Source organism: Triplophysa rosa, linkage group LG7, assembly GCF_024868665.1.
Source record: "Triplophysa rosa linkage group LG7, Trosa_1v2, whole genome shotgun sequence".
NCBI classification, from domain to species: Eukaryota; Metazoa; Chordata; class Actinopteri; order Cypriniformes; family Nemacheilidae; genus Triplophysa; species Triplophysa rosa.
Window position 1 is genome coordinate 2,602,841 of NC_079896.1, and position 27,696 is coordinate 2,630,536.

The 27,696-nt window shown below is 38.4% G+C and overlaps 1 protein-coding gene across 1 annotated transcript; it reads right to left on the reverse strand.

The window, feature by feature from the left end:
- On the reverse strand, positions 1 to 25,190 carry LOC130556620 (immunoglobulin-like and fibronectin type III domain-containing protein 1). The gene is given in 27 exon segments (XM_057337801.1): positions 1 to 809; positions 1,113 to 1,439; positions 2,431 to 2,727; positions 2,866 to 3,058; positions 3,139 to 3,224; positions 3,363 to 3,671; positions 3,780 to 3,908; positions 4,426 to 4,605; positions 4,700 to 4,996; positions 5,084 to 5,377; positions 5,453 to 5,597; positions 6,170 to 6,294; positions 7,775 to 8,137; positions 9,937 to 10,977; positions 11,093 to 11,365; positions 11,550 to 11,718; positions 11,798 to 11,911; positions 11,996 to 12,179; positions 13,286 to 13,325; positions 13,442 to 13,483; positions 13,603 to 13,702; positions 13,789 to 13,928; positions 15,002 to 15,121; positions 17,112 to 17,138; positions 19,103 to 19,185; positions 22,392 to 22,436; positions 25,140 to 25,190. Coding segments are annotated over 25 exon segments (5,049 nt in total). The 5' UTR covers positions 19,152 to 19,185; positions 22,392 to 22,436; positions 25,140 to 25,190; the 3' UTR covers positions 1 to 804.
- Positions 25,191 to 27,696: the final 2,506 nt, after the last annotated feature.

The window sequence follows — 27,696 nt, forward strand, 5'->3', positions numbered from 1 at the left end:
CTCGGGTAAAGGATAAATAATAAAATCCTTGCTTGTTGTCCTTTAATAAGCAGATTAGTGGTTTTGTATCAGACGATGAGAAGATAAATAACTCCGCAATCACAGTAACAGTTTGTACATACAGAAAGTGGATTATTTAAAGATGAATATATCCATCATGATGTTTGAAGTATATTTTATTTATACCAAACCATTTGTTTGATGATGCAAATCGGAATATTTGCAGGCTCTTGTGTTTCCTTGACACTGTAGCATTTCAGGCCAAGAAAGAACAAGAAAAAAGAGGCGAGAAAATCCAACAGTACAATTCTTTTCCCTATACTGTAGTGCATGCTGAGAAAAATAACCAAAGGACAAATAAATAAATAAATACAATTTTGAGCGACAGTAAAATCCTAAAATCTTAACAGGGTTCAAATGAAATCTTAGTCAAACTGAATTGAGAGCATGCTGCCACAGCACAAGCACAGTACAATGTTTTTTTCCCCTGTAAAACATGACAGTCAGATTTTTGTGCTATGAACTGTATAATGACACACAATCTTTCACATGCAGTTGGTTTTACCGTTATTGTGTAGGTGATGAAATGTACTGCAAGGCACTCTACGTCACTTTGCATGAAAGCATTAAAACAAAATGTAAAAAGGTCATGGCGTAGACCAATTCCCATGTGCCACAAAAATATGCTATTCTGCAAAAACGTTTTTAATACTGTAGTTCTACAAAGAGCCCAAAAACCAGTGAAAACAGCAGAAACGATGGCTGGCAAGCGGCGTGTTTTGATAACCTCATCATGTTGTGGTTTTATTCTGAAAAACAAAGAAAATCATAGTTAGATGATATGGGAATATTTTTAAATGTATATCTTTTTCTAACTAAAGAAATAACTTAACTAAATAATTGAATGTAGAAAAAAAGTTCAGCGCAGCTATTGATAGAACTGTTAGCGGTGCATTGATAGGGCCTTTATAGTACTAAGCAATTTTGTAGTTGTTTTGGGCAAATTTGCAGGAATGATCATAAACTAAATGGGCTACCCTGCTTAAAAATCAATCAAAAAAGCAAAGTCGTACAGCAGGCGAGTGTGTAGAATACATGTTTTAAAGTCTTACCTCTGACGTTGAGTTTGGTAGCGCACTCGGCTCTTCCTAACGGGTTCTCGGCGGTGATTTTGTACTCTCCCATGTCTTTGGGTCCGACTCTGAGGATGAGCAGGGAACACACTCCGCAGGTGTTCGTGATGAGGTAGTTGGTGTTGGTGTTGATGCTGATGTTGTCGCGGTACCAGGTGATGTGGGGCGTAGGGCTGCCCCTCAAGGCACAGGTCATGTAGCACTCGTAGCCTTGCGGGGCCGTGTGGATTTTCAGTGGGACCATGAACTTCGGAGGCCTTTCCAAGTTGCATGTCTTAGACTCCAGGATGTTCAGCTTGAATTTTTCTGCAAGAGATGAACCAGATGGATTTGTAAGGTATATTTCAGACGTCAGGTGAATGGAGATGTTAATGTATAACACACTATGGGTGAGGTGGGTTAAACTTCGTAAGAACCCCGAGGTGAGGTTCTGGGGTAAACAGACACCCCCGGTGGCAAAACATCTGTAAGAGCGAAAAAGTATTTGCAGTACACCAGTACAGTGGTTCTCAACTTGTGCGTTTGCAAGTTAAATGCAAAAATGAAAGGGAAAATGGCTGTTGACATTGTGTATTTTGGCAAAATTTCATCAGTTATTTTGTAATATGCCTAATGCTACTATAATTTTTGACTCTGGGTTTGATCCAAGTTGGTTATAGTTTACTAAAACAAAAACAATTTAAACATTTCTGTTTACAGAAAATCAAACAAAATATTTTCCTAAATATTTGTTTTAAAAACTAAACTAAACAAAAGTCATAAATGTTGCCTTAGGAATAAACTGAAATCATTTTAAGCGGAGGCACTACAATTATTAACAAAAAATAATTAACCTTTTATTAAAACTAAAAATAAATTTATAAACTTATATATCAACAAGGGCTGTTCAACGATTTAACGTGATTAATCGCATCCAGAATAAAACTTTGTGTTTATAATAATATACGTATGTCTGTGCAGTGTGCATATTAATTTTGACTTAATATAAAAATTAATAATATTTTTATATCATTTAAATTATATTATTCATGCAAATATTTCCTAAATATATATATGTCTGTGTTTATGAATACAAAACAAATATGCACAATGAACAGACATATATTACGTAAACATAAACCTTTACTCAGGATGCGATGAATCGTTGAACAGCCCCAACTCAATAAAACAATAGAAAATGACAAAAGCACACAACAAAATTTTACATAAAAAAATTAACATTTACAACTAAACATAGAAAAATAAAAGCTCCTTCAAAATATGAATAAAACGCACAAACAAAACTATAATAACAAACCTTTCTTGCATGTGATGAGCCACTTGGGTGACTCAGATGGAGCAGACAGGCCGATATCGTTTTTGGAGTAGACGCGGAACTGGTATTCTCTCCCTGGCATGATGTTACAGGCGGTGAAACGGTTGTTGAAAATGCGGTCAGCTACCGTGTGCCAGGTCCTCTTGCTGGAGTCTCTCTTGGTCACCATGTAATGCAGGTGATCATCGCGCTTCTCGTCTGGTGACGGTTCCCAGGAAACTGTCACGGTGCCCGGCACGTTCTCATCCAGCTCCGCGGGCCCGGGAGGCTTCGGTTCATCTGCATCAAAACAAACCGGTACTTCATTACCGGAGCTGGCAGTTGACAAAGCCATTACTTGTACATTGTTCCACAGAGCAAGCGTGTTTTGTTTTAATAACTATTAAGCGTCCACAGACGAGAATTCCCTCATCTTACCTGTGACTCTAATCTCAATACTGAAGGTCTCCTGTCCCACCACGTTCTTGACTAAGATGGTATAGATTCCTGTATCGGAGCGTTCTGCAGATGGGATCAGGATTTGAGATCCTCCCTCAGCATTGCTGACAGTGACCCGTTTAGACACTGGACTTCCATCTTTAAGCCAGATGACATCGGGCCATGGAGACGCCTATACAAATATAACAATACATCAGTGTCGAAATAAGACACATGGGTCTCTAGAGGTCTGGTTTTAGAATTTCTCTATACCTCGAAGTTCATGTTGAATCGTGCAGCATTTCCAGCTCTGACCACCATGAAGCTCTTTACCTTAGCGTCCGTGAATCTTGGTCTCACTAAGATCATAAACAAGCGCAGGGATTGAGAGGTGGATGTTACTTTAAGGTTAAGTATTAAGGTTACTTAACCCAGTTTACCCAGGGTAGAAAGGACCCGGAGTTAACAATTGAAACCCCTTGATGCCAACTACTCACCTGGAGGGGGCATTGCCAACACGTAGTTGTTTAGTTCTTGTGGTTCACCTTCTCCACCTTCATTGGTGGCAACCGCTCTAACCCAATACATGCCCATCGATTTCATTCCCTTCACAGTGTAGGAGGTCATGATGATAGCGTTCGTGTTGCATCGATTCCACTCGCGGTTCTCAGCAGGCCTGATATCAACAAAGTACCCTTTGGCTTCGTCCTGCACACCTGCCTGCTCTTTTGGTTTAGTCCAAGACAAGGACAGGGTGGTGTAGGTGGAATCTGTCACTTTAAGATCAATGACCTTACCGGGAGGTTCTAAAGAGGAAATGGAGAGCGTCGGCGTGAGCATTTCCACAACACATTGGTGAGAGAAAATATGGAGAAGCTAGTCAAACCAACAATGTGAGAAATGCGGTAACTTACTTTTTGGATCTCTGGCAAATACAAATTCTGAGGGAACGCTTGGTTCTCCAGCTCCTGATATGTTGACGGCAGACACACGGAATTCATAGTGCATTCCTTCAACTACATCTATGGCAGCGTATTTCTTTGCTGCGGATGGTAATTGAGAGGAAAAGTTGATATGAAATAGTAGTTTGAAATAAAGCCGGGTGTGCGATGTACGATATTTACTTTCCTTTAGGATTGTTGCTCGTCAGACTTTCTTGATAAATAATCACAGAACTTTATTTTTTAATATAATCCACGACACATCAACGTTCTTTTATGTCACAATTGTGTTTTTACTTCATAATATATACAATAAACATTACTGTTTACATTCAGAGGCTGTACTGATGCATTTACTTCCTAAGATAGAATATCTAACATGTATGTTAGTTATATCATTTTAAGTAAATTAATTTGACTAAAAAAAAGAATTTGACCTTAATCATTCTTGTATTGCATGTTGTACATTGCATTATTTAGCAACTTTAATATCGTTCATCACTACTGTAAAATGTTTTTTTGTTCACTCCACACAATTTTTTAAACGTGGTCTCGAATGGACAAAATAGTGCACTGTACACCCGATCTAAACTATAAAAACGTGGGATACTGTTCAAACCTTGGATGAGCTCCGCCTGTGGATTGACCTGACCCCACAGGTTGCTTCCCTTCTTGCGTTTCTCCAAGTTATAACCCAAAATATTAGTTCCTCCGGTGTTGGATGGGGGAGTCCACGTCAGGTTAATGCAATCCTTGAAGGCACTGACTATTTTGGGAGCAGACGGCGGACCGGGATACGCTGTAAAGTAAGACAACATTTTGATGTTTACTGAGACACATCTGGGTGAGCAGCACAACGGTTGAGTGAGTGAGTAAATATGTATTCAAATCACCTTTAGTGCCAGCCTGAACATCTTCGGTCTCCATCAGTTCACTGGTGCCCTCTTCAGTCTGGGCTCTGATACGGTAGCAGTATCTCCTGCCGTGGTCGACGTCGCTGTCTTTGTAGTGGGCTTCAGGTGGGATCTGGCCTATTTTATTCCACGTGTTGCGCCCGATTTGATTGCGCTCAAGTATGTAATGTTTAATTGGACATCCGCCGTCGTCTTTTGGAGGTCTCCATTTGACCTCGATGCAGTTGGAAGATGCCTCAATGATCTCCAGAGGACCAAGTGGAGGGTTAGGCTTATCTAAAGTCATTTAAAGACAAAAGGTACGACAATTATTTACCAAAATGCTATTTATTTAGTTCATGTGGATAATTGGTTTCTACTTACCGAGTACAACTAAATTAGAAAGTGCTTCAGTGGTGCCAAACTCATTTTTGATTTTGATCTTTATCTGCCCGGTGTCTTTACGCTGTAGTTTGTTAAGAAGCAGACGGCTCTGACCCTCTAAAATCTCAATCCTGCAGTTGTTGTCTTGCATAATCTCCTCGCCGTCTTTGTACCACTGAACTTTGCATGGCTCACGGCCAACAAATGACATTTTGAAGGCCGCTTTTTGATTATGCTTCACCACAATAGGCTTGGCGAATTCTTCACTATCATCAGCATTGAATCTTGGTGGATCTTAACAAGAAAGTTGTGAAAATGAACAGATGTGCAGAACATTCCCGCAAACTGAACTGGAATTGGAAAACACACCTTCAACCACAATTGAACATTCCGTTTTTCGCCCATCAGCCTCAAATTTGTATTTTCCCGCATATTCCTCTGTGACTTTGTGAATTTTCAGTTTATGATTGACACCATCCTGGCTGATGGTCATGCCCTCAGTGGTGTCAGTAATCTGGAGAGAATTAGAAAAAAAATCCAGATTATGGTTTACATACAGATGGTCATAATAATATATTACATTACATTACATTACAACATGATATAATAAACTATACAAAAAAGCATTAATTAAAAATAAAAGTTAAATTTAATAAAAAATATTTAATAAAAACATTTTGCAAACTAATAAAATAAAATATTATTATTATTAATAAATCTATTTTATTTTATCCATCTATACAAACAAATATATATATTTAATATGCCTCGTGATGGTTGCAGGACCTTAAAATACAAAATATTTTTGCAAACTATGGTAATAAACTGGATTTTCTGCCCTCTGTATTTATAATATAATTTGAATATCTAAAGACTTTTTTTCAGGTGTAAGGAATTCATTTCTAAAGCCATTAAAGACAGCTTTTTTCTAAACATGTATGAAACAAAAAAATACAAAGAACAAACATTTCTTAAACGTGTCTAGACATTTCATTTTAAAGCTTTCTATTTGTATTAACCGTCTTGCATGTCTTTCTTCGTGCTTGACTCAGAAACACAGTCTATATGTGTGTATGTGGTTGGTACCTCAGTGCCATCTTTGTACCAGATGCCCTTTGCCTCAGCACTGCTAAGTTTGCAGACCAGTTCAGCCGCTTCTCCTACAAAAGCTTTACAGTCATCCAGGCCGGCAGAAAAATGCACACCGGGATCTGCACGTGATTCATACACAAGATTAGCATTGAAAAACACACTTGAGGCCAAAACTGACAGTGAATGTTGCAAATGAAATGGATTTTAGCATGTAATGTGTTACACGTTCAAATGTGAATTCCACAACCTCTCTATCGCCCTCTCTGTTTGAACCATATAATTGCAAGTTACATCATGTACTTTTTTATGTAGGTTGCAGTCAAATGACATCAACTTAAAATTGAATCCAAAATTGTACCCTAAGGTTTAAATTAATAATCATAATTATAAGCGTACCGTTGCAAATCGGGATAATCGTTATGTACTTGCTATATTACTCTTTATTTTTAACAAAGAAGATATAAATCGCAATTTTAACATTGCAATTTGTGAAACGTGAAGCGTCTTGGTAGTACCTTACAATCGTCTTCAGTGTTGACTTTGAATCAATCTTCTTAAAATCCATGTCCGGTCCTGACCGGTTTAAGTAAGTTGACAATTAAACTATTCATGAGCTTTACCACTAGGGACATACCAATTGAAACCTGAGCGGTATTTCAAATTCTACTCGTCTAAAGCCAACATTATATCATCCGAGTGCAAATTTTCTGATTGTCATTTAGTATCATTTGTTGTCTGGGTATCAACCAAACTGAACATGTGTTGAACTGTGCACGACATAAATGTTGTGTGAATTTTCTTGTGGAAAACAGTTGGTCCTAATAATCCTGCTGTAAAGTCTTCATCTGGAACATCTTCAGGTCTTTAGGTGTGAGATAAGTAAACATCTTCTCTTGGTCCTCACGTGTAACACAAGATTCAAGTCGATTGCATTTAAGACTTTGTTGTTGGTTGACTGGCTCTTAGTAACACAAGCCGAGCACAGTGAGGACAATACACGCATGTATACACACAAACAGCAGACGCACACAAACAAGGCATAAGAAATATTTGTTATATTGCAGATAGGTTGACTATGATGTTGAATCTCTGAATTGCACATTTTTTCAAACTGTTTGAAGCTCTTCAGACTTTCTGACATTAGAAAAATAAAGTGCGAATGATTTCATTGTTTTACGAACAAAGTTATCAAACACCAATTGTCATTATGTGACCTGCTATTGGCCAACTAACTTTTTCTACCCAAAGACGCACGTTTTCTAAATAAGGCTGTCAGTTCATCCATTGCTTAGAAAATGTTTTAAACAAAATGTGACTGTGCAAACAAAACTAAATTTAGCAACCAGTTTTTACCCGATAACGCTGAACAATTTTTTCGAAGAATGTGCAAAAATGGTCATCACTGTTATTAAAAGTAATTAAAAGGAAAATGGTGTTTGAATAACTTTGTTTTTTATTATATAAATTAGACCCAGCGGTACATCACACAGTTATTCCAAAACCCTCAAATCGCGGGCAAAGTCATTTTTGTTCTAAATGACTTTGATCACATTGCATTCATGCAACTGTCAAAATTGCTAAAAATCAACCGTCTCTTACCAACAACCTTCTCTGCAACCTGTGATCCTTGCTTTGAGCGACCCGAACGCTTTCTGGCATCACCTGACTCTTTATCATCTTCAGTCCCTTTGTCGTCTTCTGCAGCTTCACCGCTGCCGCCGTCTGATGGACCCCCTGAACCTGGAGGCTTTCCGGGACCTGGTGGATCCCCAGAACCCGAAGCGCTACCGGAACCCGACGGGGTACCGGAACCTGAAGCGTTGTCAGAACCGGACGGGGTTCCCGTACCCGATGCGCTACCAGAACCTGATGGAGCTCCAGAACCGGGTGACTTTGCCGAATCGGACTTCTTGCTGGACCCGGATGGCTTGCCGGTTCCTTTATCTGATGGATTACTTCCACCTTCAATCACACCTTGAGTCGGTGAAGAGCATTTTTAATGAAAACGATGAAGAGGGAACAAAGAATACAAGAAAAAAGAACTAACAAACAAATAACAGCAATTAAAAAGAAGAGTGATAATAGGACAAAAATGAACAGAACAATAGAAACAAACAACAGCGTCAGACATCTTGAATACAGTCACAGCAGACATCTTACACACAAATTGAGCATCCTATTATTTCTTTTTTAGTGTGTATGCAAGAATTTCTGTGAAAAATGATGATGGTTAATATTACAATCAATATATCAATAGGGCTGTCACGATTATGAAATTTGGCTGACGATTAATTGCCTATTAAATAATTGCGATTATGGCGATTAATTGTCTGTTTAAAGGCTTTGACAATTATAACGAATAATTACAATTAATTTTTCATTGAATAAATATAGATCAATTAAGAAATGTGAAAATTCTGTACAGGTATATACTGTAACTCGTAACATTTCCTAAAGAGTGACCTTAACAGAAAAAACTGAGATATGAGGATGATGTCGTCTTTCCGTGTAGATGCAGCAAATCTGGAATCACTTTAATAAAACTCATAAACACAAAAAATACAAATCTGATAAAACTCAAATGATGAAGAAATGTCATTGGAACGTAACAGTGAGTGCAGGTCAAGGACGGTGGATGTGAAATGCTGCAGATCACCTTTGTTTTCGATGGATTTACAATATTGCGGTAATCTGAAATAATTGCAATATGTCAAATAATTGTGATGAGACGATTATTTAATAATTGTGACAGCCCTAGATGTCAATGCAATTTGCTATTTTTATGTTTTGAGCTTTAAAGTGGAGCTGTTGAGTGTCTGAATGTTGACACACTGAAAAACAATAACAAACCAACATCACACAGGAACACAATAAACAAACAAACAAATTCAACAGACAAACAACGTGGTTGAACACCAAACACAAGTAGCATGTTTACAGCAATATCAGTTTAGAAAACTGTATATTTTGTCTGATAATCTGAAAACATTTTGGAAAAGAATTCCCCGAGCAATTTATTGCAATATATAATATGTTGTGATTTTATTTCTCTCCCTATGTTGAACACATTATTTTATCATTACAAATTATTATTATTATTATTAATAATAAGATCTTATACACCACTCCGATTATTAACAATCATTAGCAAAAGCTACAAAAGCGCTGCTTTACAGATGATAAAATGGCCATTTTGGGATTGTATTTAAAGATATAAATATTATTTTAGTTGCTGATTTTATAGTGAGCTACACCACAATGCACTACTTTATTTACCTTAGACGATATTTGTTTGTTATTTGGAAGCAATAGAGCCGTTTAAAGAAACTCAGAAAGTCATTTCGAGCCACGGATTCCCTTGAGACCTTTGAATGGGTTTTCAGAAAAGCGTTTTTCCTTTCATAAGTAACACAAGGTCTAGGGTCTTTATTACTTGAAGAAATGCTTGTTTTGTTCTGCAATATAATATACACACAGTCATCCCTCAAATTTGAATTCTGAAACCAATGTATTCTTTGAAAATGTATGCTGCTTACAATTGGCCTTCAAGATGACATCACTAAACAGCTCTGTTACTCTAAAATAATTGTTGGACGAAATGTTTCCTTGTTAGACTGTTTTTTAGGAGAACCATTACCAGCGTGTTGTTTTTAAAATAAGAGATGGAAACACAACTATGTGTCTGAATCCATCATTCTAAACAGAGAAGGAACATGTGTGACAAAGAAAGCGTCAGGCCCCTTGGTGTAATAAATCCTTACCTATTACAGTATCAGGCACAAGAGGTCCTGTTCTCTGGCGCTTTTTGTCTCCACCTTCACCTTCGTCATCTCCAGCTCCATCACCACCTTCCCCTCCTGAACCACCAGCTCCGGCGCCTCCTGCCCCACCGGCACCTGCAGCCCCACCAGCACCTGCAGCCCCACCGGCTCCTCCAGCGTCTCCTGCACCACCAGCACCACCAGCTCCACCGGCAACTCCCTCTCCTCCAGCTCCACCGGCCCCACCTGCACCTCCAGCTCCACCAGCTCCAACAGCTCCTTTGGCTTCTGAAGCTCCTCCTGCTCCTGTAGCTCCTTTAGCCCCAGCAGCTCTTCCAGGGCCCCCAACACCGCTAGGGCTCCCGACACCGCCAGGACCCCCGACACCGCCAGGACCCCCGACACCGCCAGGACCCCCGACACCGCCTGGACCACCGACACCGCCTGGACCACCGACACCGCCTGGACCACCGACACTGCCAGGACCACCGACACCGCCAGGACCACCGACACCGCCAGGACCACCGGCACCGCCTGCCTTTCCAGCTTCAGCCCCTGCAAGGCCTGCAGCTATCACAGCAGCCGCCACTGCTCCGGCCGCAGCCGCCTCCTCCGCACTCAGGCCCTTGCTAAGGGCTTTAAGCTCCGCTGCTTTCCTTGCTCCATCCTCAGCTTGCGCTTTGGCTTTAGCGGCTGCAGCCAGCGCCGCTTTATCAGCCGCAGCTTTAGCTTCCGCCGCAGACATTCCTTTGGCTTTAGCAGCTTTAAGAGCATCCTCTGCAGCTTTAGCAGCCGCTGCCGCGGCCGCCTGCTCAGCCGCATTAGCTGCTTCAGCTTCGACCGCCGCTCTGGCTCTTTCTTCGGCTTCTGCCGCTTCACGTTCGGCCTGAGCTTTCTTAGCAGTCTCCATCGCTTCCACCATCTCCTTCTTGTGCTTCTCCGCCTGCTCGGCAGCAATCTTCTCCAGATGGGCTCCACCGCCGCCAGCCTGAGTGGTCTTACGGGCTTTCTTCTTGCCCTTCTATGCAGGATCTTTGTCAGCTGATTTAGATTTAAGAATTTCAAAGTTTTTAAAATAGCATTTTAAATGATCAAAATGTTTAATAAAAGTAAAAAAATACATTAAAAAAATTATTTGTGATTTTCCTGTACATACCTTCTACAATAAGCCAAGCATTGCTGGACTTTATTCCAGCTATGGCAGCGTAGATTCCAGTGTCAAGAGGCATACAATCAATTACTTTTAACCTGTGGATCAGTTTATCCTCCGAAACAGTAATCTCAAATTTCTCACTGTTGGTCAGCGGGGTGTTTTTTAGGGTCCAAACAATCTGATTGAGGGGTTGAGTTAGGACACACTCAAAGAGGGCTTCTTCTCTCTCTTGTGCCTTCACCTCTTGAATCTTCAGTGCAAAGTCCACAGGAGCAACTGCAGGTTGAATATGAAGAGATAGAACTGTGGTCAGTCTTCTGAATGACAATATGCAGTTTACTGACATACATAGATCTCATGTAATATCAAAGCCTAAAATATGCTAAATGCAACAAAAATATGTAACTGAAATCTGAAAAATGGCATCTGAATCTGGCCCAAGATGCGCTATGAAACTTACTCTTGAAATCTGTTGAGAAGACATTGACGCCCTCAACATCCACTTGATAAATTCCGGCATCTTCAGGACTGAGATTTTTAACAGTGAAGATGTATTTTTTGCCAACTTGCTTCAAACCGTGCTTCATTTCACCCTCAATGTCTCTGCCAAATGGAATCATGACACCATCCTAAACAAAATGTGACGAAAAAATGAATCGGACCCGTTTGTGACTGTCAAAGCCCTGATGACTGATTCACCGTTCTCACCTTGTAAAGGAAAATACGACTGTTGGGGTCTTTAAGTTCCATTTCCAGTTCAAAGGTGGCAGCATCTTCGCTCTTCACCTCAATGGGTTTCAGATTACTCAGATGTTGGATGAACTAAACCAAAGAAACAAACAGAAAATGTATGTTCAGAGTGGCCAAAATGTGAAGCCATTTTCTTTTTTAGAGAAACCTTTTTACCTGTGCCTGCTCCTCCTCTCTCTCCTTCTTCATCTCCACCAGTTTCTTCAGCAGCCCACGGAAATCCTTGATACCGTACTCGGCGCAAATGTGCTCGTAATCTTTCTTCTCGGCGCTTAGCAACAATTCCCATACTGCTTCGTCAATGTCACCTTCTTTCTTCTCGTCGACATTTTTGCCAGCGCTTTAGTAACATTAGGTTGACAAATATAAGCTCCAGGCCATAAGATAGCACCTAATTTTATTAGCATTCTTAGATAATGCATATGAGCTTCGTTTTAAGTGTATATTGGTGTACTTCAAGACATTCTCTAATGCATGGAAAAAGGATGACTCATCTTGCACTTGCATTTTGGTCCAATCATATAACCTCTAGAATGTGAATGTCCCTCCCCCAATACCAAACAAGGAAGTAGCAAATCATCAGCAAATTCATGTCCGTGACACAACTAAAGTCTGTATTTTAAGGCTTAAAGGATATTGCAAACTAACTGTAGGAGCTTTTTCAATATATAATGGTTTCCTGTTTAAATAGAAAATATGTCATCATATGAAAAAAATGCATTCTTCAAGAAATTTTATGAGGTCTGTAATATGAAAAGGGCTAATGGACTGTGGCAAAAATCAGACATATGAATCAAAGCTAAAGTAAAATTGCATAATTCATGACATGCCGTCAATGACCACGTTTACATGGACAACATTAATCTGATATTAACACGATTAAGACAATACTCTGATTAAGAATTGACCTTGTAAACAGATCTTTTTGATTAGCTTAATCCGTCTAAACTCATAATCGTATGAAACACAAATCGAATTAAGACGGGTGGAGTACTCCTACTGTATTTTAGTCGCATTATCGAAGTGCGGTATAGACATGTACACACCTTAATCGCACTATTACCGGCAGTTTGCGACAGGTTACACACACGCACGGCAGTGGACAGCCGTTTCGCTTTACGGCAAACAACATGGCTTCAAGCAAGAAAGCACAAGAAAGATGCCAACAATTCTAGGAAATAAATGAAACACCAAAAACAGTTTGTTGATACGTGAAATTATGGAGGGAACGTCGAACGGCGTCGCTTAGGGATGTAATGACGTATGCCATTATCCAAACTATATAGTGTAACATGTAAAACGGGAACATGAAAGGTATATTCTTAAAGCAACTCATGTAAACACCTTAATCGTAATATTATCTTACTCAGAATAAGGCAAATAATTTGATTACTGACGTCCATGTAAACGTGGTCAATGTCATATATAACTGAAACAATGTCCCACCTTCTTCTGAGCTTTCTTCTAAACTCTGCAGGGTCACCGACTACAGTTTAAAAATGCAAAAAACGAACAGAAGGAAATTAATTCTTGTTTGTCGTATTTATTGTCAATAGTATTCCCTTAAACCACTGTGATAAATGTGTGTCACGAAGATCTTACCCACTTCAGCTTTTTTCAATTCTCTGTCCTTTTTGAATCCGACTAAAAAAGAACAAAAAAACACTCTATGACTACGGTTTGATATTATTTTGGAATAACCGTTCACTCTATAACATCCAATAAAGTACCAAATTGTATGAAGTCATGTTAGAAGAAAGTACCTTCGATGATGTTGAGAACAACAGTACACACGGCCTTTCCGAATTCATTGGTAGCATAGCATTTTTAAGTATCAGCCTCAGCACCGGTGACTTTGGGAAACTGCAAAAAGAAATAATCCAATTGGAAAAATCAAGCAACGAGTGAGTTGTTGTCATATCACGAAGAGCATGTTGGGAAGAAGATACCTCCAAAGTATATTCATTGGTTGATGGGTCATATTTGCACTGAAACTTTTGCGGGTCTTTCATTTCTCCTTTGGCTCTACTCCAGGTTACAGTAGGTGTGGGATCGCCGACCACTTTGGCTTTAAAAACAGCTAGCTTTCCTGTTTAATGACAACTGAAGTTATGACCGATTTATTTATATAACATTATTTATTCAAAACTACTGTACGTGTGAACAGGATTATCAATATTTAATGAATTCTACATCTTTTTTTTAAAAAGTTGAGGGTATTGAGTCATGGGTGTTGGAGATTAACAATCATTTTTGTTTCATTTCTAATAACTTACATTTCACTTTCCAATTTTTATTAAAATTCATGTGAGAATGTGTTCAGGGATTCAAACATTTTGGACACATTTGACAACATTCAAGCTTCTCATATATACATGTTTTGATGCTTGAATACTTGTTTTTGTAAAATTGTGCCTAGGAATTGTTCTCAATTCTTTAATAAATAAAACATTGAAGTTTAAAATAGTTGAAATAAACTCCAATATTGTCCAAAAAGCATCCCAGGATTCATCTCACTTAGTTGAATGAGAGAATGTCCAAACTTAACTAAACGGTAATAAAACCAAAATGTGGTTATTATTTAAAAAATACAACATATTTTCATTCTCCCATTTGTGTTATTTCATTTATTTATTTATTTAGGATTATTATTTTTTATATACAGACAATTATAATAATAAAGAACAAGTAGGTCAGTCCAAACTACTCATTAAAAAGGATAGAAAACAACAAGTGATCTTCTTGAAAACATTCCTGAGCTGCACTGCATTAGAAGGAGAAAGCAAGGTCAAAATATAATGAAACGACAAAAACATTTAGCTTGAAAGGTCATAAAGTAGGAATACATTTCTCGGCTCGCTCTGAGCCTTCAAACCAGCGTTACATTGGATATATGCTATTTGGTTTCGCTCCCTCAGTACATATACAGTATAACCGTAGTCACATGTTAAAGCTGGAAGACATGCAGTGAACACGGTAACTCAATCACCTGTTAATTCGCTTTATGTGTACATGTTGGACATACAGAACAGGCGTGTTAATCCTGCGTATGTGCTCGCGGCTTGTTAACGGCACACATGAGATTAACATTCAGCTGTCGCACCTGATCGCACGTGCCTTCACTCACTTTTGTATTTTATTCTTCTGTTTTAATGTGCTTACCTTCTTGAATGGTTAAGGCGATGGGCTTACGGGTGAAGTCGGGAGTAGTTTTCCCCTCGGGAAGTTCCTCGATGTACTGTGTAATCATAACACCGGGAACCTTCGATCTCCTCTTGATGCCTGAGAAAAGCCACATTCAGAGTTCAGTGTTACAAAAAACATAAGCAGGTGCACACAGACACACTGTAAAATATACTGAACAATTGTTGCTTAAAAACACTTTTACTTCAAAACGTATAACAGAACCGTGGATTGCATAATGTGAAATACATTTGAAGGCACGAAGCAAGATTTGCTTGAAATGTTTGTCACATATTTTAGAGCTACGAACGAACTGAAAACATGGTTTTGGTTTCAAATGAACACAGCAATTGTTGCCGTTTTGACGATTTAAGACCCAATTAAAACAAAATCGAAGATTTGGGAATTTATGCTGAGTTACTTGTGAAATTTATGTAAGGGATAATGTACACGCAGCCGGTTGTTATCGCAAAATAAGCCCCGACAGTTTGATCACACCAAAGGGGCTTATTTTGCGATAACAGCCGGCTGCTTGTACATCATCGCACTTGTTACACGCTACTTGCCACATGAGAAAAAAATTGGACATGAAATGTGATTTTGAAATATTTTATTAGCTCGTTTTTACTGGATGCAGACCTTCCGCGAGGAAGCCGTTTACTTTCTGTTTTAAGGTAAGAAACGACGTTCAAATGTCACGAACAGGCAATTTGATTTAATCATTTGTAAATATAATGTCATATGTTATTAAAAGACATTTATATATTTTTTGTGTAATATTAAACTATACCTGTCAAAATGATTCGTAGCATCCGGGTTACCGTGTGTTATTAGTTTTGAGCGGTTGTTATCTGGGAATAAAGAACCTGCAAATGTCGCGACTGGCCAATCAGAATTAAGCATTCCAACGAGCCGTGTAATAAAGTACTACAAACTCTATGCACGCAGGGTGATGACGTACGTCTGCTAAAATCTCAGCCGGCTAAGCCACTTCCGCTCTCATAGGGCTGAGGTAATTTGTCAGCAAGCGATAAGGATACGTTTACTAAAAAAACTTTGTCTGAAACAAATCTGCAGGTTATTTGCTAAAGTGAAATGACATGAAACCGGCATTTTCCAGAAAATCTGATCCGACAGCTTAGGCCGTGTTCACATCGGACTTCTTTTCTGACAAGAAAAAGTTGACTTCAATACTAATTTCTCGCTAGAAATGCAATCAAAAGTTATTGAAAGTGAAAATTAAACTTACATTCATACAAAACTATGCTCCAACTGGCGTGTAGGCCGCCATTTTATTTTTTCGAGCTTGAGCCTTCTCGACCAATAACGTTCCTCGCATGTTGTTATGGAAACGACAGGTCTCTGTCATTGGTTAGCTGTGAAAAAGGAGCTTGACGTAGGACATATTTTTCAGAAAAGTTGAACTTTTTCAACCTCAAAAGACGCTCTGAGCTGCAGAAAAAGACGCTGGCGTTTAAAAAAATCCTCAGGACTTTTTTTGAAAAACGGTTTACTTCATAGGATTATAATGTAAAACAGATGCTAGCAGCTTCAAAAAAGAAGTCAAATGTAAACATGGCCTTAATGTATAAATCATTATTATAAGCTTACCAAATCAATAAGATTTTGGTTTATATTTAACAAAAAAGTTACAGATTGCAGCATTAAATACCTGGTTTGTGAAAAATGCATCAGTTAAAACAATTGTAATCTTAATCATGCTCATCTTCTGAATTAATTTAGCTTTTACACCGAATTAGGTCATGCAGTCTATTGAATAATGTCAACCGACAACCATCAGCAAACTTTCTCACTGATTGTCCTGAAATTCAAGACAATACAAAAGTATAACAGGTCGCAATTTAAAAAAACAGGGACAAGGCTTTTGAAATGTCCTGTCTAAATATTTTTGTTTTAATAGGAAATACATCACCACTGGATTCAACAATTTCATTGTGTTTTGAGATGACACCAATCTGAAGATTTGCATGCGCATGATGAAAGACACAATGGCGTGCATTCGTGTGGCACGTTTGACTTTCAATGTGTGCGTGCAGATGTTCAGGCTGCTGTCATTCAGAGACCTTACCTCGTCTCGAGGGCAGAATGTGCAGTCCTGGTACAGACACAACATTACAGTTCAACAGCGACAAAGGAGCAGGGAAAACAAGGAGGGAGAACTGAAATTATAAATCCTGGCAAAATGTCTCAGTTGACAGGGTAATGGACAAACATTGAATTACTCACAAATACAACCAAACACACAGGACAGGGAAAAGACAGGGCAGGTTAAAGCAATAAAACTTTGAATTTGAATGTGAGATTACAATAGACAAACATTAAAAAAGAAACAAAACCAACAAACAAACTGGGAAAACAAAAAAAAGCGCAAAACGTGTTGGCTTTGCGATTAAAAATGATCACCCATGGTTGCTTAAAGAAGGAGGAGTACATAAAAACCGAAGTAAAAATCATTTAAAACAATAAAATCTTTAGATCTTTGGCTCGGTGTGTCAGTGGGAAATATCAAATATATTTGTATTGTTTGACTCCTTGTTTATACAGAAATCTTCCTCTTAATTGTTAAAGTAAAGGGAATTGTTCAGCAAAATACGAACTTTTAATATAAACTTTTCTCATAATTTACTCATTTTATAATTATTTTCCTCATCCCATCCCATATATACATTTCTTTTCTTTGTACATGTTTCCTCACACAAGCAAATCATTTTATATTAAAATGTTAATGTTATCTTATCTTATATATTTGCACCAACAGGACAAAGCCCCCAAAAGCACATGCACGAACAAATCATTTAACAATGTTTGGAAATCAAGGGTTGCACAATGATTAGTTGCGACTAATCGTTTACAAAAAAAGGTTTTGTTTACATAATATATGTGTGTGTATACGGTGTATAATAATTATGTATTTATAAATACACACATACATGTATATATTTAAGAAATATTTTATTTAATTAGTTTATATTATTAGTATACTATTATAAGTATTTAATATATAAATATATATTTTTCTAAAAATTATACATGCGTGTGGGTGTATTTATATATACATATTTATTATACACAGCACACACACATACATTATGTAAACAAAAACTTTTATTCTGCAAACCTATGCAGCCCTATTATATTCCTCAATGACACCAAAATAAAATCATTTTAACCCCTCCTCAAAGGAAATAAAAAATGAAGTGAATACGTAAGAAAAACTAAAATAATCAAACATAACAAATGTTTCATGGGTGGAAGTTTTGAAATGTTCAGCCGGGGCTGAAAATGAAGCAGAGCTGCAGCACGATGGAAATAGTTGTGGGGAAATGCAATCCTGTACAATATGGAATAAAAAAACGGAGATGGTTGATGGCTTGTCCCTTGCATCCATGGTTACACAATTCAAAGAAACCCAACCTAAAAGATGGCAAATGCTTGCGGTTCGCTGCACTCTAGATGAAGGCCACACGAGGCACGAATAAAGGCCCGATTGCGTAAGCCATATTTACAGCATCCTCTTCATTTGCATCTTGTGCAGCGTGGCGCGTTTCCAACCCACAACCCACGACAATCAACAGCTGCCTGATCATTCATGTGTTTAAATAAATTTGTCCGGCTAGGTTAGATTCAACACTTGCTTTTATCTCGTCTTCTTGCAGGCCCTCGGGGACAGATATATTATTCACTCTGCCATAGAGAGGAGGTCATTAGATTTTATCGGGGAAATCCGCCATCACGTTTTAGCGCGGGGCTTACTGTGGTAGAAGTTCTATAAATGAGGCTCTGTTCTTTCGAGTGTGTCAAATAATCATAATGAATACAATAAAAACTGATGAACTAAATTACATCCCTCGAGACAAGTAACCGTTGGAAAAGTAAAATAAAGAATTACGTAAGAGAATAAGAAAAAGCCTTTTTCTCCGCTGGGCTTTTCTACTTTTCCTTCACGTACGACGCCGTGGGATTTTTTGTTCCAGTAATTCAGTAATGGAGCATTTGGACAAGGTTCGGTGCCCGTGTCAGCCTGCTATATGGGAGAGAGGACAATTATATTGTTCTTACCGCCCTGCCCGGCAGCAGTCGGATCCGAAACCTTCGCTTTTTTCCACATCTTGATGTAGACTAATGGCTCGAGACTTCAGAAGCTGCTCTGGGTGTGAGAAAAACAAAACAAAAAGGTCAGATTTATTTCATTCGTATTAAACATGTTTGCTCAATACAAGGTTACGTTAGAAGATGTGTTTGTATAAAAAAAGCTAACACATGAATTACTACCAGTCCTCTAATCTAATTGGCTACCGTGAGAGCTTAAATATTTCCTTTTGGCCCATTCTGCTGTGTTTAAAGACTTCAAAACATTTATTGAGATTAAGCGGGCAGCGCTTCAAAACACAGAAGAATGAACATTTGTTAATGTAAATAATGTAACCATTACAGTAAGTTACCTGTCAGAGAAATTCATGTAAAAACGGAGAAAACGTGCACAAAGATAAGGGCGAAGCAGAGAGAATGTTATGCCGTTCGTTGAGATGTGATGTAGTATGACAGCGCAGTGCATTATTGTCCATTAGACAGGCTTTGGGCCCAGTCAGCAAAACTGCCACAGCACTAGTCAGTCATCCTTTAAAATCCATTCACATGTACAGATTAGATCCAGTCAGTCTTCACTAGCACTTGTGGAGAACCAATATAGGAGTTTGACATATTTGGATTTAACCGTCCCCATCGGGGAGGCATATTTCATTTGAGGGAGAGTGCTTTAAATATTTCATAGCGCCAAATGATTTTTAGCTTTCTTCTGAAACCTAGTGAGCTGTCTATGTAGGTAAACGCCTTCTAAGGCAACATCCTAACTAAAACATAACCTCACGAGTGACCGTTTTGGAATGCTATACATGGCATCATCCCGGGAATAGCTCTCCTCATGTGAAGCACAATTGCTTTCAATTGATCTTATATGTAGAATTTATACTTTAATAAGCATTCAAATACATAACGTACAAATATTGGAATCGGTTTAGTCACTGTGCTCATTTAGGTGCATTCTGGAATGGATCTTTTTCTTGAAGTATACGTGATGCTAGGTACAATTTGGTTGAAATATTGTAAAATAGAAAATGCGGGATTTAAAGGTCCAACGTGTAATTTTTTGGATTATCTATTGACATATATGCCATATAATATACATAACTACTTTTGTCTTCAGAGGTGTATAGAGGTGTACAGAGGTGCTTATTACCTCAGAATGAGCTATTTCTATCTACATATACCGCAGGTCACCTTACATGGAATTCGCCATGTTGTTTCTAAACGGACAAATTGCTCTACAGAGCGCGTTTCATAATTACGTTATCTACTTTAGTAAACGTGACGACATCTTCTGTGTCAGCCAGAGTCTTTTGTACCAAATACTATGAAATTAAATAACTCCAACTGTTATGAAAATACAAATTATTTCCCAGTACTGTTTATTGTTTGCATTTTAACAAACTGCCTTTTAAATGATTTTTAACCCCTTATTCTTTACATTTTGGATCAGCTTGCACATCTTAAGTGTGCTACACCTTCAGCCATCCCTTAAAAAACTCTCTTTAGACATCTCACCATTTTTAAAACAGAGCTTTTGGATTTCGAATCATCCAGTCTTCCAAAGTCTTTGATGATTCTCTTGTCATCAATAGCGTTCCCTATCTCTGAACCTGCGATGCAGGTTCTTTTATTCACTGGATCTTTATTTCTATGCCGTGCTGTGCTGTGCTACATCAGTCAACTGGCCAAGAAGCGTATGGCAGAACGTTTCGTACACAATAGTGTCATGATTGACCTCTTACAGACACTGCACTTAACATAATGGGCTATAAATGCATGCGTTACGGCATCACAATTCTGAAGTCTGATGGATGTGTCATCCATCCGCATGCACACATCATTATGGATGATTTTACTTGTCATTTCGGTCAGACAATGTTTCCATTGCTTGCATAATTGACAGGTGCACACTATGACGCCATTATTACTACTTTCAATAGGTTTTTGCAAATAATTTGCAGCTTTGTTTTTAACAAGTGAATAAAAATTGATGTCTTTTATAATTGGTCAGATACTGCTGCGTACGGTCAAAAATGCAAATTTAATGCAAAAAATAAATATTGTGTATGGTTAGGATATGAAAACATAAAGGCTTTCAAAAAAATAGACTACTGTTGCCACCAATTCATCTGCCACCTGGTAGAAGAAACAAATGCCAAGATGGCTCCAGATGCCAACGTCTTTGAAACCATGAAAAAAACCAAGGAAAAACAAATTACAACACAGACCAAAGTAAATACAGGTTCACTCGCAGCCTGGTGTGTGGTTTTGTTTCGTGGAGTAAATTATTGGCTGTCAAAAGTATGAAACCATCAAAATTTGAGAGGCATTTAGAAGACAAATTGGCCAATTTTCCCACTGAGCCCATGTCAGGTTAATAATTTCGGCTGGAATTGGAACAGCTTTAGAGGTGCAACTGAGCCGGAGATTAAAGCAAATAAGATATATATTTTTGGGCTTGAGCAGTTCAAAATTACACAAAAATATGCTGAGTTGTTTTTAACCCATGGTTGGGTAAAATATGAACAAGCCTAAAGGAACGGTTAACCCCAAAACAAAATTATGTCTTCATTTATACTACCCTCAAGTTGTTCCAAATCTGTATACATTTCTTTGTTCAGCTAAACACACACACACGCACGCACGCACGCACGCACGCACGCACGCACGCACGCACGCACGCACGCACGCACGCACACACACACACACACACACACACACACGCACACACACACACACAAAAGATATTTGGAAGAACAGTTCTTGGCCACCATTGACTACCATAGTAGAAAAAAGGTATAAATTATATAAAACTTTACACATTTCTTGGTTCTGTTGAACACAAAAGAAGATATTTTGAAGAATGTTGGAAAGCAAACAGTTCTGGGCACTTTTGACTGCCATTGTCGTTTTTTCTACTATATATGGTAGTTAATAGTGGCCAAGAACTGTTTGGTTACAAGCAGTCTTCCAAATATCTTCCTTTCTGTTCATCAGAACAAAGACATTTATACAGTTTTGGAACAACTCGAGGGTGAGTAAATGATGATAGAGATTTTATTTTTGGGTGAACTTTCCCTTTAACCGTTGGTTTAAATTAACGTATAAAAGAACCTAGAAAATATTGAAACAACCCAGCATATGTTTATTTAAAGCAAAGGTTGAGTTCGTCCATATTTTACACATCTATGGGCTAAAAAACAGGAGGTTTTTTGGTAACTCTTGTGTGATAAACAATTTTGTCGCTGTGTTGGGTTCCCACCTGATGTCTTATGAAATAACTTGCTTCAGGGTTCAATTTGAGGTCCTAAAAGAAAACCCACTCTGTATGTTTTACTGTAATTACAGAACACAGAGACATTCATAATCTACATTTCAAAACGACTGTTTATGTTGTGTCTTGGGTGTCACATGTTTAAATGTGTCCCTAGCAGCCCTGTCTTGGCTTCTTTTCATTTCTGAAAATGAGCCACGTAAGCCTGCTGAGCTAAACATCCCAACACTTAGACCTGCCAAGCTGCGGGTCTTCTCCAGTTTACATGCAACCTGAGCCTGAGACACCACCCAGCACAATGTCACATGCTTCTGTGGAGGAAAAAATAAGCATTTCTTGACTTCATCCCATTGCTATGTTAAGCGTTCTACACTTAAGGGGACAGTTCGACCATTTTCACCCTCAAGTATGAAGAAAATTCACATCATTCTCTTTAAAACAATACCAGTTGACGGGAACTTGCTTGACAGTCCGCAACAAAGACATTCTGCTTTTATTTTTCAACAAATCAGCAAATCCACTTGCAAGTATCGCCTGGGTTAGCTTAACTTGTAGTTTTCCCATCCTGTGTCTCTGATAAAGAGAAGCGGTGCATAAATGGAAACGTTTTGATGGTGGCGAGAAAGAGCAGCCATGCTTCATAACATAATTATGTGCCAGAGGCCGGCCGGGCCGTATAATAACAGTGTATGAGTAAACTACCACTTCACACGACTATATGAGAAGCGAGTCTAATGACACGCTCAAGTTTAAAACCATACCGTTAACCCTTTTCTTCCGCGTGCAAAATTGCTCTTTTGACATGTTTAGTTGGGCGCAGTCATCTGTCAAATGATAGGCTATCATGCCTCAGCAAAGCCCTCGGTGGTGCTGGGTATTTACATTTCCTGAAACTGGTAAAGTTCATCGAGCGAGCCACTTAGTGGGTAATAGCATACGTATCATTAGCGGGCGATACATTAGTAAGGTGACATTTACGTTAACGGCGATTCTAAGGTCTGCTTAAGGCTACGCCGAGGGCCCTTTTCATCTCCATCCATGGAAATATCTTCAATTACGTCCTCTCTCTATATTTGCAAAAATGAATTTGTTTTAGAGGCATTAGCCCATTACGCTAGGCAAATGCTTTAAAAGGAATTTTTTAATAAAGTGTGTCTCATTTCCGAGCGTTGATTATTTTTGTAATAACCTTATTACGCTAAGTTACTCACACGGCAATATCGACGACACCGGTCGGTCTGCTTTTCTCTTTTTCACTGTCGCAGCATGTGTTTTAGGTGAGGAAATATCCACCATATAAATCAGCCGGCTTGTCAGTACTTTATTTAGAGAATAAGAGATGTGATTCCAGAGGGTGTTTAAGTGAGAGAAAATCACCCTCGGTAATAGGCAAAGCCGATTTTGTTCAGTCCATCAGCCCATTTCTCTGATTGGTGATAAACTCTTCTCTCCTTCTGTCTTGTCAACATCGACCAGTTAAAACGGCCCCCCTCGGATACACTCGCCAGGATCTCACATGTCCCCGTGCAATTCTTAACATTCACCGTAAGCGAGATAAAAGCAGAAAGTAGCATCCGGAGGGCAGCGTTAAAGTTGAATTTATGTAAAGTTGTGACGTGGTGAATGATTGCGGTGCCAATTTGGTTTATTTTCTTTTTCTAACGGCTAACATTTCAAGGACACCTTAAAACGTTGAGATTTGCAGAATCTTTTGACATCACCACCCCTCCAGCTGTAATTGCCTGCTTCCCCCGTAGCTTACGCATTCCACTACAGTAACGTTTTGGTGCTCAGGTTTTTTTTTTAATTACAATGGGAGGAAGTCATGCAAAAAATTAATCACTGAAGATCTATTCCATTGTCTGACAGAAAAACTCCTGTATAACATCATGCACCGATTACATATGCATTATTATACTAGCGCAGATCCATCCACCGATTAAAAATCCATCATGGCTTCATTTGATCCGATACCCCATCTATAGTTAGAACATCCGTGCAACCGTTCTGATCTGACTTCGCGCCACCTGACCACCGGCTCTCATCTCGCAGATTCCACACCCTGAAACCCAAACTGAAGGCTCGAGCCGAGACCAACTCCAATGATTTTTTTTACTCGTGAGGCCACCAGGCTATCCGAGATCTACTGTAACAAAATACACTTAACATCGTTGAATCCCAATATTGCCTATAAACTTGGTCTATAAAGTGGAAGACGGTCTATAAAGTGGAAGACAGTCTATAAAGCAGCAGCAGATCACTTTGAAGTTTAGTGTTAGGAGTGAAGGTAACATCTGAGGTTGTCAGCATTGCATTGTAAAAGCTTCGCAGGCGCTATATTAAGTCGAACTAGACATAGGCGCACCCAACCGAGTGTTGGCTTTTCTTGACAACATTCTCAGTTAGTACACTGTAAAACAACCAACCTAAGTGTCGACACACAACGCACTGGGTGGTGAGAAGGTAGGCTCCTATCACTTTGGGTACTTCATGCACTGCTCAGTTTTCTCTATGAACACCTGTGTAGAAATGTCCCAAATGACCGCATGTTTTTTATTTATTTATACAGCGTGTATGCTTAGGTAAAAATGTCTTTTTTCTACAGAGCGTGGGTTGTTCTGGCTGCAATTTGCAATGCCGAACTAGTGAAATGACATATTGCGCTGTATATGTCTATATGGGCAAATGACAAACAAAACAACCACGAGAAGAAAAAAGTCTGCAAGAAATCCCTACCTGCACACAGATCTGTGTTCCTCTGCTTCTCTCAGGCTGTGCTATGGCCTCTTCTGATATTTGAGTGCTGCCTCCAAGTTGTCCAAGGTAATAAATCCTTTGAGCCGTGTGTGTGTGCGCGCGCGTTAGAGACTCTAAAGCCATACCCTATGCACTCAACCTTGGCTTCCACCAAAATAAGGTTCGCTTTTTCGAAGGGAGGGTCCCGTGAGAAGTTTTAACACCTCTCTGCCATTGGCATCTCATAACGTACTTTGTACAATGATCAATTTGAAATGATCTAGTTCAACCAAACACTAACAGACCAGTGTACACAGAGATTTACGATGTGGTTATGTAAACAGTGAACACTTCTTTAGAAATGAAAATACACAAACTTCTCAGTGGTTTCACTTAGACTGCAATATTATTGAATGGAAAGCAAAACAAGACTTTTGCTTAAGATATTTGTACTGCGATATACTAGTTTCATAAGACATATCAATTTCAAAAATGGTTTTTAGGTACGCCAAGTCACAAATATACGACAAATGTATCTGTATTATCTTACAGTTGTTTTAAGACCAAATGCTTAACTTACTAGCACTTAAATGTCAATCTCAGTATGTTGATCCTTGTCTTTTTATTTTTCTTACAGCATTTAAAGAAGCATCTGAGATGCAGTTGACAGCATCATTCTCTTTAGCATCATTGAGAAATGAAGATTTCCTCCGGGATCAGTTTAACTAGCTAGTTAATTGCGATTATTTACATAATATATGTTTGCGTACTGTGCATATTCATTTTGAATTTATAAAACATACACATACATGCATATATTTAAGAAAAATATAAAAATTCTAAATATGTATACATGTATGTGTATGGGTTTATAAATACTAAATTAATATTCACGGTACACAGACATAGATTATGTAAAAACAAGCTTTTATTCTGGATGCGATTAATCGTGATTAACAGTTTGACAGCCTTAAGTTTAACAATGTTCCAATACCGCAGGTAATACTAAACAATGCACTGCAGCATACTTTATTCTAGGCTTTTTTATAAACGGTATTAATTAACCTCACACATCTAAAATAACTAGATCATAAACACAAAACAAAAAATGTTCCTAGTATCTCAACAGTAACAGAAATCATGTCTCTCTTTTAATTCCCTGCAAAACAAAACAATAAAAAAATTGTTTGCGATACGACTGACTTGGCAAAAACTGTGTGATATTTTATGTCGCTGATAAAATGAAGCATTTTATGTTCCTCCACTGCGAGCATGCAGTGATCTAAAACAGCCCAAGTCAAAGAGTTCTGATGGCAATTTACCATTACAAGCACCACTACATCCACTGGGGGGTCTGTCAAAACAATTACAGGCTAAAACATGGTCCTGTTTCAGACTGTATTACAAAGTCCTATTTTAAATAATGGCTTTCTAATATATCAACATGGATGATAAAGCAGTTAAGAACGGATCACTGCATGCACCTACATTATAAATAAGTCATGTAGCCCATAATGAGAAAAAATATTTACTGTCAATGAAAGAAAGACTAATGTAGCTGGATGCTAGGGGTGTGACGAGACACTTATCCCATGAAACGAGACACGAGACTGGGTTCACGAGAACGAGATGAGATTTTTAGACTTTTTTAAATGATGAAATATATAGAGAATATATGAAATATATATATATTTTATTCACTTTAAAAACACAAAATGCAAAAAATGTAGGAATTATAAAATCAACTTGTACTTTATGAAACAATTAAACTTCTTTTTTAACTAATTATATAATGCAGTAATAAACCATATGTAAACACAAACTCAAATGACAGGCACTAATGGCACAAAAATGAAATGATACTGTGTTTTCTTAACAGGTGCAGCTTTGTAAAGAGCGGTGGTTGTTTTCTCTTTATTCTTTTGCAGAGTGCTGGTGTTAGCAGAGGTGGTGATCATTTACATTTTACATTTAGTCATTTAGCAGATGCTTTTATCCAAAGCGACTTACAAATGAGGTAAACAATGGAAGCAATCCTCCTTCCTCCACTGACAGATACCTCTTTTTTTTTTTAATGCATTTGGCATAACATTTTTATTTACTAACAGATTTTTATCCAAAGCGACTTACATTGCACTATACCACACATTGTATGCGAGTATGTGCAATCCCCTGGGATCGAACCCATGACCTTGGCCTTGCTAGCTCCATGCTCTAACCGCTGAGCTACAGGAAAGTTAAAACTACGTAAACACATCATATTTTATGCTTACATTGCACATATGAACGAGACAGATGATCTGTTTTTGAATAGGTTTGCCTGTGAATGTATTTAAAATAACGTAATGTGAACTTGCAATCGCTATACTGTACTTGTGGTACAGTCACCTCAGCTGCTGTTCAGCCGCGGTTAATTTTATACATGACTTTGAGAATTAGGTCTGAAACATACAGTACAGTAGTTTGATCCACATTGCACTATTCTGTATAATTCTAAAAAATGTGAGAAAAAATACTCTATTTTGAGTGCCCTGGCAGCAACGTTTTACTATATTTT